Source organism: Oncorhynchus tshawytscha, linkage group LG12, assembly GCF_018296145.1.
Source record: "Oncorhynchus tshawytscha isolate Ot180627B linkage group LG12, Otsh_v2.0, whole genome shotgun sequence".
In the NCBI taxonomy this organism is placed as follows: domain Eukaryota; kingdom Metazoa; phylum Chordata; class Actinopteri; order Salmoniformes; family Salmonidae; genus Oncorhynchus; species Oncorhynchus tshawytscha.
Window position 1 is genome coordinate 14,775,676 of NC_056440.1, and position 11,690 is coordinate 14,787,365.

Sequence of the window (11,690 nt, forward strand, 5' to 3'; positions counted from 1 at the left end):
CCTTGCATCCAAAAATAAACTTCTCACATTCTGGACCTAACTTTGTAAGGACAGTTTGTGTAAATAGTTTCTGAAAAAAAGTGGCACCAGCTCAAATGCTGATTGCTGCCTCATTTGAAACTGGCCGTTCTAAATAAGCATTCTAATCACACGGGTGTGATCGTACGCTTCAGGGACCACTGTAGAACGATCACACCCTTGGGATGGTAGGTGTGAAAGGGTTGACGACCGTTCCACAGGTGCATGATCATAAATGATTTATGGTTAATTGAACAAGCATGGGAAACGGTGTTTAAACCCTTTACAATGAAGATCTGTGAAGTTAATTCGTAAAAATCCAAATATCTTTGACAGACAGGATCCTGAAAAAGGGCAGTTTTTTTGCTGAGTTTGGTATGAACTTTGAACTCTTATTCACTAAAGAAGTGATACATCCAAGACATCAAGTTATCAGCAGCAGCTGTAAAAGTGCGTGGACTAGGCAAGGACGGACAATCTCTTTAGAACGACAGGGTACTACAACGTATCCGTTCTACCACACGATGACAGGGTACTACAACGTATCCGTTCTACCACACGATGACAGAAATATTATTCAAGGGGCATCTCTGCTGGGCAACCCAGCCTTTCATCTTTGACCAATTGATCAAAGCGCAGCTCAGAGTAAATATACACTGCTCAAAAAAATTAAGGGAACACTTAAACAACACAATGGCACTCCAAGTCAATCACAATTCTGTGAAATCAAACTGTCCACTTAGGAAGCAACACTGATTGACAATAAATATCACATGCTGTTGTGCAAATGGAATAGACAACAGTTGGAAATTATAGGCAATTAGCAAGACACCCCCAATAAAGGAGTGGTTCTGCAGGTGGGGACCACAGACCACTTCTCAGTTCCTATGCTTCCTGGCTGATGTTTTGGTCACTTTTGAATGCTGGCGGTGCTTTCGCTCTAGTGGTAGCATGAGACGGAGTCCACAACCCACACAAGTGGCTCTGGTAGTGCAGCTCATCCAGGATGGCACATCAATGCGAGCTGTGGCAAGAAGGTTTGCTGTGTCTGTCAGCGAAGTGTCCAGAGCATGGAGGCGCTACCAGGAGACAGGCCAGTACATCAGGAGACGTGGAGGAGGCCGTAGGAGGGCAACAACCCAGCAGCAGGACCGCTACCTCCGCCTTTGTGCAAGGAGGAGCAGGAAGAGCACTGCCAGAGGCCTGCAAAATGACCTCCAGCAGGCCACAAATGTGCATGTGTCTGCTCAAACGGTCAGACACAGACTCCATGGGGGTAGTAAGAGGGCCCGACGTCCACAGGTGGGGGTTGTACTTACAGCCCAACACCGTGCAGGACGTTTTTAATTTGCCAGAGAACACCAAGATTGGCAAATTCGCCACTGGCGCCCTGTGCTCTTCACAGATGAAAGCAAGTTCACACTGAGCACGTGACAGTCTGGAGACGCCGTGGAGAACGTTCTGCAACATCCTCCAGCATGACCGGTTTGGCAGTGGGTTAGTCATGGTGTGGGGTGGCAATTTCTTGGGGGGCCGCACAGCCCTCCATGTGCTCGCCAGAGGTAGCCTGACTGCCATTAGGTACCGAGATGAGATCCTCAGACCCCTTGTGAGACCATATGCTGGTGCGGTTGGCCCTGGGTTCCTCCTAATGCAAGACAATGCTAGACCTCATGTGGCTGGAGTGTGTCAGCAGTTCCTGAAAGAGGAATGCATTGATGCTATGGACTGGCCCGCCCGTTCCCCAGACATGATTCCAATTGAGCACATCTGGGACATCATGTCTCGCTCCATCCACCAACGCCACGTTGCACCACAGACTGTCCAGGAGTTGGCGGATGCTTTAGTCCAGGTCTGGGAGGAGATCCCTCAGGAGACCATATGCCACCTCATCAGGAGCATGGCCAGGCGTTGGAGGGAGGTCATACAGGCACGTGGAGGCCACACACACACTGAATGTTGTAAAATTATTGGTAGAGACTGAATAAGGTGATGATTAATAATTGACTGCTATTGATATAAAATATTACCAGGTCTTTAAGAGTTCATTCGGGAAGACAACAGCTCTATAAACATTCTACCGTGGTGCTCGGACTTCCTTGTTAATTACATTTACATGATTACTTTAATCAGGTAATATTAATTACACAGAATTGATTTCATAAAATAGCATGCATTATCATTTAATCCATAGTAAAGACACAACACACGTCGGCTACTACATCAACACTCAACAAAGAGCAGCAGTTAGTTTCAGAGTGGGTGGCAAGGAATAATTAAGCCCTGAATATTTCTAAAACTAAAAGCATTGTATTTGGAACAAAACGCTCACTAAAACCTAGACCTCAACTAAGTCTTGTAATAAATAATGTGGTAATTGAGCAAGTTGAGTTGATTAAACTGCTTGGAGTAACTATATATTGTAAATTGTCATGGTCAAAATATATTGATGCAGTAGTAGCTAGGATGGGGAGAAGAAGTCTATACAATAAAGCACTAACAACAAGGCAGGTCCTACAGGCCCTAGTTTTGATGGACCTGGATTATTGTTCAGTCGTGTGTTCAGGTGTCACAAATAGGGACTAGGGAAATTAGGGAATAGGGAAAATTGCAATTGGCTCAGAACACAGCAGCATGGCTGGCCCTTGGATGGACACAGAGAGCAAATATTAATAATATGCATGTCAATCTCTCCTGGCTGAAAGTGGAGGAGAGATTGACTTCATCACTACTTTTATTTGTGAGAGGTATTGAGATGTTGAATGCACAGAGCTGTCTGTCTAAACAACTGGCACCCATGCATACCCTGCAAGACGTCTCTTCACAGACCCCAAGTCCAGAACAGACTATGGGAGGCACACTGTACTAAATAGAGCCATGACTACATGGAACTCTATTCCACATCAAGCAGTAAAATTAGATTTTTTTAAAAGATAAATTTTTTAAAAACACCTTATGGAACAGCGGGGACTGTGAAGCAACGCAAACATTGGCACAGACATGCATACACACGGATTTAATACTGCATATATGTGGTAGTTGTGGAGTAGGGGCCTGAAGGCACACATTGTGTTGAGTAATCTGTGAATGTATTGTAATGTTCTTTAAATTGTATAACTGCCTGAATTTTGCAGGACCCCAGGAAGTGGGGATCCATAATAAATACAAATACCTGAACCACACCTTTATTTGCCAAGGAAGAGTACCTGATCAGTGAATATATTCAATGTACAGGCTACAATGTGGGGATCTAATGTAGTGTAGTTATTACCACGCATGTATATAGGACTTGCAACCTTAAAAGTTATTATACTCAATCCATAGGCTTCATTAATGCCATTCAGACTCAATACAACAACTATGATAGCTGAGGTTCATAGGTTCTGAACTAACATTCATAACAGACGTTTTAGGGTCCATAAACAGATCGGCTACATACTGTAGCCATTTACACATCCATAGGCATACAGTTATTTCTATCCTCCACTACACAATAAGCAAATAAATAGTTAGCTAGCTATGTTACTTCAGATGTATTGCATGGCAAATATAAGCAAGGCAAGCTAACACAATTGTATATTCAATTTGCAGTAAATACTTTAGCTGGCTAGATTCTTTACATCCACTGTTTCACAAGACGATAGCCTGGTGTGCTGGTTCTCTAAGGAATTCCTAAAACATTAAACACGAATGACAAAGTCACTCATGTCATAACACCAGCTAGTTAGCTGGCTAATGTTAGCTAGTAAACTAACTTGCTAAATAGCGATTTTCATAAATTTACTTTATGACAAAAAAAATGCACAAAAAATGCACAATCGTTCGTCTCTACATTAACTAACATATTCCTCTCAATTGTAAATGTTTTGCTTGACTCGTTATGACATAATGACTTGCATTTGCCACCACCGTAATGTTTTGTCAGCCATCTTTGCTGAAGAAAGTCACCAGGGATGAGTGTCTCGCGACAAATTCGTCATCGGAAACACTCGATATGATTGGTCATATAAAAACCTTGGGACCCCAAAGGCATAATGAGTGCTCTAACTTCCCCTTGCGGTGGTCTGGAGCAATGAAGCCAGGACGCTGGGTACCTCTAAGTCCCGCGGTGTTCTCAACTTTTAAAAAAGAGGAACCACTATGTACAGTGCGGTGTCCCTCAGGGCAGTAGCCTTGGACCATTGCTCTTCTCTATTTTTACAAATGATTTGCAACTGGTCTTACACAAAGCTAGAATGACTGTGTGTGTGGATGATGGGTGATTCGTAATAAAAACGGGTCTTAAATAAATCTAAAAGCATTGTATTTGGTTAAAAATGCTAAGATCTACACCTCAACTGGAGTTGTGTATGAAGGGTGACCATTGAGCAAGCTAAACATCTAGATATAATATTGGATGATCAGTTATCATGGTCAAGTCTTTTTGACAAAGTTGTTTGTCATAAGCTGCCAGTCTGCATGGAGCAGCCAGCCTGCAAGGAGCTGCCAGTCTGCAAGGAGCCGCCAGAGCTGCCAGTCTGTAAGAAGCCGCCAGATCCGTCAGCCAGACTCTTCCAGAATCCGCCAGTCAGCCAGACTCTTGCAGAATCCGCCAGTCAGCCAGACTCTTGCAGAATCCGCCAGTCAGCCAGACTCTTGCAGAATCCGCCAGTCAGCCAGACTCTTCCAGAATCCGCCAGTCAGCCAGACTCTTCCAGAATCCGCCAGTCGGCCAGACTCTTCCAGAATCCGCCAGTCGGCCAGACTCTTCCAGAATCCGCCAGTCAGCCAGACTCTTCCAGAATCCGCCAGTCAGCCAGACTCTTCCAGAATCCGCCAGTCGGCCAGACTCTTCCAGAATCCGCCAGTCGGCTCTTCCAGAATCCGCCAGACTCTTCCAGAATCCGCCAGTCGGCCAGAATCCGCCAGTCTTCCAGAATCCGCCAGTCAGCCAGACCAGAATCCGCCAGTCGGCCAGACTCTTCCAGAATCCGCCAGACTCTTCCAGACTCTTCCAGAATCCGCCAGACTCTTCCAGAATCTTCCAGAATCTTCCAGAATCCAGTCAGCCAGACTCTTCCAGAATCCGCCAGTCGGCCAGACTCTTCCAGAATCCGCCAGTCGGCCAGACTCTTCCAGAATCCGCCAGAATCGGCCAGACTCTTCCAGAATCCGCCAGTCGGCCAGACTCTTCCAGAATCCGCCAGTCAGCCAGACTCTTCCAGAATCCGCCAGTCGCCAGACTCTTCCAGAATCCGCCAGACTCTTCCAGAATCCGCCAGTCTTCCAGAATCCGCCAGACTCTTCCAGAATCCGCCAGACTCTTCCAGAATCCGCCAGACTCTTCCAGACTCTTCCAGAATCCGCCAGTCGGCCAGACTCTTCCAGAATCTTCCAGCCAGTCGGCCAGACTCTTCCAGAATCCGCCAGTCGGCCAGACTCTTCCAGAATCCGCCAGTCGGCCAGACTCTTCCAGAATCCGCCAGTCGGCCAGACTCTTCCAGAATCCGCCAGTCGGCCAGACTCTTCCAGAATCCGCCAGTCGGCCAGACTCTTCCAGAATCCGCCAGTCGGCCAGACTCTTCCAGAATCCGCCAGTCGGCCAGACTCTTCCAGAATCCGCCAGTCGGCCAGACTCTTCCAGAATCCGCCAGTCGGCCAGACTCTTCCAGAATCCGCCAGTCGGCCAGACTCTTCCAGAATCCGCCAGTCGGCCAGACTCTTCCAGAATCCGCCAGTCGGCCAGACTCTTCCAGAATCCGCCAGTCGGCCAGACTCTTCCAGAATCCGCCAGTCGGCCAGACTCTTCCAGAATCCGCCAGTCGGCCAGACTCTTCCAGAATCCGCCAGTCGGCCAGACTCTTCCAGAATCCGCCAGTCGGCCAGACTCTTCCAGAATCCGCCAGTCGGCCAGACTCTTCCAGAATCCGCCAGTCGGCCAGACTCTTCCAGAATCCGCCAGTCGGCCAGACTCTTCCAGAATCCGCCAGTCGGCCAGACTCTTCCAGAATCCGCCAGTCGGCCAGACTCTTCCAGAATCCGCCAGTCGGCCAGACTCTTCCAGAATCCGCCAGTCGGCCAGACTCTTCCAGAATCCGCCAGTCGGCCAGACTCTTCCAGAATCCGCCAGTCGGCCAGATCCGCCAGTCGGCCAGGATCCGCCAGTCGGCCAGGATCCGCCAGTCGGCCAGGATCCGCCAGTCGGCCAGGATCCGCCAGTCGGCCAGGATCCGCCAGTCGGCCAGGATCCGCCAGTCGGCCAGGATCTGGTAAAGTCCAGGATCAACCTGCCCGAGCTTCCCCTCACTCCAGGGCTTCCCCTCACTCCCGAGCTTCCCCTCACTCCCGAGCTTCCCCTCACTCCCGAGCTGTCCTTCAGTCCCGATCTGCTCCTCAGTCCAGTGGGGTTCTGGGTGAGGACTACTAGGCCATGGTCGGCGGCGAGGGTGGACTATCCAGGGACGCGAGGAGAGGGGACTAAGACATTGACTGAGTGGGGTCCACGTCCCACGCCGGAGCCGCCACCATGGACAGACGCCCACCCGGACCATCCCTATTGTTTTGAGGTGCGTTCGGGAGTCCGCACCTTAGGGGAGGGGGGTTCTGTCACGCCCTGGTCTAAGTATTTTGTGTTTTACTTCATGTATTGGGTCAGGCCAGGGTGTGGCATGGGGTTTTTGTATTGTGGTGTGTTTTGTCTTGGGGTTTTGGTGTTGGTATTGGGATTGTAGCTTAGTGGGGTATCTAGCAAAGTCTATGGCTGTCTGGAGTGGTTCTCAATCAGAGGCAGGTGTTTATCGTTGTCTCTGATTGGGAACCATATTTAGGCAGCCATATTCTTTGAGTTTGTCGTGGGTGATTGTCCTTAGTGTCTTCGTTCCTGTCGCTGTGTTAGTTGACACAAGTATAGGCTGTTTCGGTTTTCGTTACGTTTATTTGTTTTGTAGTGTTTGTATTGATTCGTGTTTACGTTTTGTTGATTAAACATGGATCGCAATCTACACGCTGCATTTTGGTCCGATCCTTGTTCCACCTCTTCGTCAGAGGAGAAGATAGAAGAGAACCGTTACATCATCATTATTGATATGTTTATTTCCCAGATATACACGTTTCTTCTCACCTCATGTCAATATCATTTCTGATCGGGAAAACGACTCATAAAAGCCATGTCTAGTATGCCATTCTTATTTTTGCCCTCAAATGATGTCATCCTTGCATTGTAGGAACTGGGTTCTACAGTTTGAACCCCTGCCCTCTCTTGCCCGTCGCCACCGCCCAGCCATCTAGATGTGTGAAGGGTAGTGTATTTTCTGTAGGGAAGCTAATTATCTATCATGTAGGACATTCCTGGGAGTGTGTAAACTTATTTTTTTTATTACCATAGCATTTATGTTCTCTATAGTTATGTACTTGAAACAGTATCAATTCCGCTCATTTGGAAAAACTCTTGGCAGACTTGACACAAAATATAGTGTAGTAATGGAATGTTTCACTGGATCAATCTGAAACTTTGCACACTGCCGCATCTTGTCGCCAAAATCTAAATTCCGCCTTGACTCCTCTGATTATATGGCCTCTCTCTTGCATTTCAAAATGGAACAAAAAAATAAATAAACAGAAAAACATGCATTGTTTATATGATCTTTTACCAGATCTAAATGTGTTATATTCAACTACATTAATTTCACCATTCCAATAACTTCAAAGTGTTTCCTTTCAAATGGTATCAAGAATATGCATATCCCTACTTCAGGTCCTGAGTTACAAGCCGTTAGATTTGGGTATTTCATTCTAGGTGAAAATTGAAAAGGGTATGATTCATAAGAGGTTTTAACAGGTGTAAATCCACTTCACGTTTTTGTATATCAATGTGTCATATCATAGTTGACAACCCATTCTTTCTGCGGTCGTCGTTGACTCTTCATTCGGAGCAGATATTTATATTTCATTTTTGGAAAATGACAAAACTGAGCGAGATTTTCCAGAAATTCCAAACTTTGCATCTGCACACTTATTCCAGTAAATGTGTTTTGTTTATGTTCAGTGTACATTGCTAAAAGTAGTCCTTGTGCATAGAGTTTGTTAAACTTTGAAATCAATGGTTATTGTTTGGTATACATTTTAAGTGAACGCCAATACTCTCCGCCTGCCTGCGTGTGTGTGCCAGTGTATGATAAGTGAAGCTAATCACTAGAATTTTCAGAATGTTGATTGGCCATTCCACAAAAGGAGTGAAATCAGTGAATTGGGTCTTAATCCAGACAGCCAATCAGAGCTGCAGTCTCAGGAGACCTGCCGCATGATTGGTCGAAACCTCTAAACAGCTGGCAGCACTTTTGGATGCTAATGCCAAGACAATGGTCCATTACAACACTTGAAACATACTTCTTTCCTTCCATCTTGTTTCTATCCTGTCTTCCTAGAAGGGATCGCAGAGGATCTGAGATACACTATATAAAACAGAAGTATGTGGACACCCTTCAAATTAGTGGATTCGGCTATTTCAGCCACACCCATTACTGACAGATGTATAAAATCGAGCACACAGCCATGCAATCACTATAGACACACACTGCACTGTTTTATCATTTGTTTTATATGTAATGTAAGTGCTTTAATATGTTTGGACACCAGGAAGAGTAGCTGCTGCCTTGGCAGCAGCTAATGGGGATCCTAATAAATACAAATACAGAGTTCAAAACTGCCTCGAAGCAACATCAGCACAACAACTGTTCATCGGGAGCTTTGTGAAATGGTTTTCCATGGCCGAGTAGCCGCACACAAGCCTAAGTTCACCATGCGCAATGCCAAGGGTTGGCTGGACTGGTGTAAAGCTTGCTGCCATTGGAGTCTGGAGCAGTGGAAATGCATTCTCTGCAGTGATGAATCATGCTTCACCATCTGGCAGTCCGACAAACAAATCTGGGTTTGGTGGATGCTAGGAGAACGGTACCTGCCCAAATGCATAGCGCCAAAAGCTAGGTGGAGGAGGAATAATGATCTGGGGCTGTTTTTCATGGTTCGGGCTAGGCCCCTTAGTTCAATAGAAGAGAAATCTTAACGCTACAGCATTAAATGACATTCTAGACAATTATGTGCTTCCAACTTTGTGGCAACAGTTCAGGAAAGGCCCTTCCCTGTTTCAGCATGTCAATGCCCCCATGCACAAAGCAAGGTGCAAGCGGAAATGGTTTGTCGAGATCATGTGAAAGAACTTGACTGGCCTGCAAAGAACCCTGACTTTACCTCCATCAAACACCTTAGGGATGAATTGGAACGCCGACCTCACTAATGATCTTTTGACTGAATGGAAGCAAGTCCCTGCTGCAATGTTCCAACATCGAGTGGAAAGCCTTCACAGATTACTGGGCTGTTATAGCAGCGTAAGTGGGGAGCATCTCCATATTAATGCCTATGATTTTGGAATGAGATGTTTTTGATGAGCAGGTGTCCACATACTTTTGGTAATGTAGTCTATAAACTAGGCAGGGTGCAGGCATATGGAAGGTTTGCTTTTAACGTTTGACAATATGCAGTCTGATTATGTCAGATCACTGGTTTCCTCAAGGACGGAAAGGATGAAGGTCTTTGAATGGGTCAAGGATGTCTACAGTCTGCAAAGACAGGAGATTGACCAGATAAAAACATTTTTAATGGAGATTTAGAGATCCCTACAAATAAATAAACCCAAAACACTTAAATAACACTATAACGTAATATTATGTGACGTAGGCTACTCATGAGCAGTACATAGGCTATCATGGTTGCAATGCAATGAACCCTGTTATGCCCCGTTTGGGCTAACAGCCTACGCACTGCCAAAGATCACATTGACATATAACCTGCTATATCCTACCAAAAAAGGGGACGATTTCAGTTATACATTAAAACATATTTAAAAGGAGCACAACGGGCCACTAGTTGAAATGACATTTTAATGTATTAACTTGTATTAGCAAGCTTTTAGTAAGATCATTCATACCCCTCCCTCAAGGACACATTTGATTTTAATCAAGCCGATAGACCGCGACACACGGCTCAGCCTTTGGCATAGCATATCGAGCCCAAGCAGCTCAACTGTATCCTATTCGTTTGAAGATAGTGTTGCCCTTACACATAACTCTCGCATTAACGCAACAAGTGCCAACTCTCCAACGTGGTTTTGAGAGACTACTGTAGGCTATAGCCTACGACTTTTGTGAGAACGAAACAACCCTTTGTATGGAATTTGACAATTCTGTCTCGTTTATTAGTCTGAAGAGGTCACCGGCTAGGTCACGGACTTCACAGTCAGTTCTACAATTCAATATTTCTGTCGTAGATAGACAAATAACACAACAAGAAATATCTGGACCGGGCGGCAGCGTTAACAGAACCAGTAACTGCAAGGTCGCTGGTTCGAATCCCGAGCGGACTAGGTGAAAACTCTGATGTGCCCTTAGGCAAGGCACTTTACCCTACTTGCTCCTGTAAGTCGCTCTGGCTAAGAGCGTCTGCTAAATGACTATAACGTAAAATGTCTAATCTATGGAAGAAGCCTAAATGACTTCACTGCAAGATCAACAATACACATTTCCAACACTTCAATGCGCACCTTTACGCAGCCGTGAAAGCTAAGATGGGACTCTTACCAGGAATGGCCAGGTTGGTGAGCGGGATGCTGTGCATGCTCTCCGGTAAATTTGCCATCCAGTCGGCGAACCTGGGTTCGCTTTTCCCGTGAGAGGAAGCCATGCCACCGCGCACTATATTCCCACTCTCTTGTCTGCGCGAGCGTTGAGTGCGCTTTCTCTATGCAGCGCTCGCTCCCCTTACTACTCACCCACACGCAACACGCACACCAGCGTGCCTGGGAGTGAGTTCACGCCACACCCCCTGAATGCGATCATGTGGATATCGAACACGTTTAATAGGATATGTCGATAAAGAGTTGTGTTTTTGATAATTGTGATTTTAGGGTGATCTCATGGCGAGCGAGTGATATATTCCTGTGAAGTCATTGAATTGAGGGTGGGCCCAGCAATCGCCAGTTGACTTAATTAAATAATTAGTTCTATGTCCCATTCTGGTTGAAACCGCGAATGGCTCTCCTGCTCTCCACTACAAGTACGGCATCCATGGCTTTGTGTTTGCCCGTCCGTGTATAGCGCCGCTGTCCACTCCTGTGGTGCTGAATTCATCAAATCTGCTTTCCCGACACCAGCGCTTTCTGGAGAAGCGCCTTGGGAATAAGACACGTTAACCGATTGATGTTACCTTCTCGCTTGTATGGATTTGTACATTTTTACTTGAATAAATGCAGTTTTTTTGACTTGGGGATGAGCTCACCTGAGCGGAGTACCGGCACCACAACATGTCTACTGTTTGAGCTCTTTTAAAATATCAGCTCAAAAGTATTGTGGAGCTCCTGCACCTCAATATAAACAGGTCCGGCACCCAGAATGATACATATTTCAGTCCAAGTCAAGCACTGAATATATGCATAACATTGGACATATTTTGACACCAGGCCAGAGTTTAAAAGAGACCTCACTCAAAAACATATGTTTTGTCTAAATAGGCTAAATTATACATCTACTTCGCCTTATATTTAGACATGTGTACCCTTGATGTGCTACCGACTGTTTCACAACATATTCGCAACAATTGTAATTTTTTCCCGGTTGATGATACAATATCTATATTCTCTTTGA

General features: G+C 45.9%; 1 protein-coding gene across 1 annotated transcript in view; it reads right to left on the reverse strand.

Annotated features, from left to right (window-relative positions):
* The window catches only part of LOC112262591 (PI-PLC X domain-containing protein 3), a 59,259-nt gene extending 48,368 nt beyond the window's left edge, over positions 1 to 10,891 (reverse strand). The window contains exon 1 of the mRNA XM_024438217.2: positions 10,629 to 10,891. Within this exon, the coding sequence (XP_024293985.1) occupies positions 10,629 to 10,731 (103 nt within the window). The 5' untranslated portion in view covers positions 10,732 to 10,891. The remainder of the gene's footprint in view (positions 1 to 10,628) is intronic.
* Between the last annotated feature and the right edge of the window lie 799 nt (positions 10,892 to 11,690).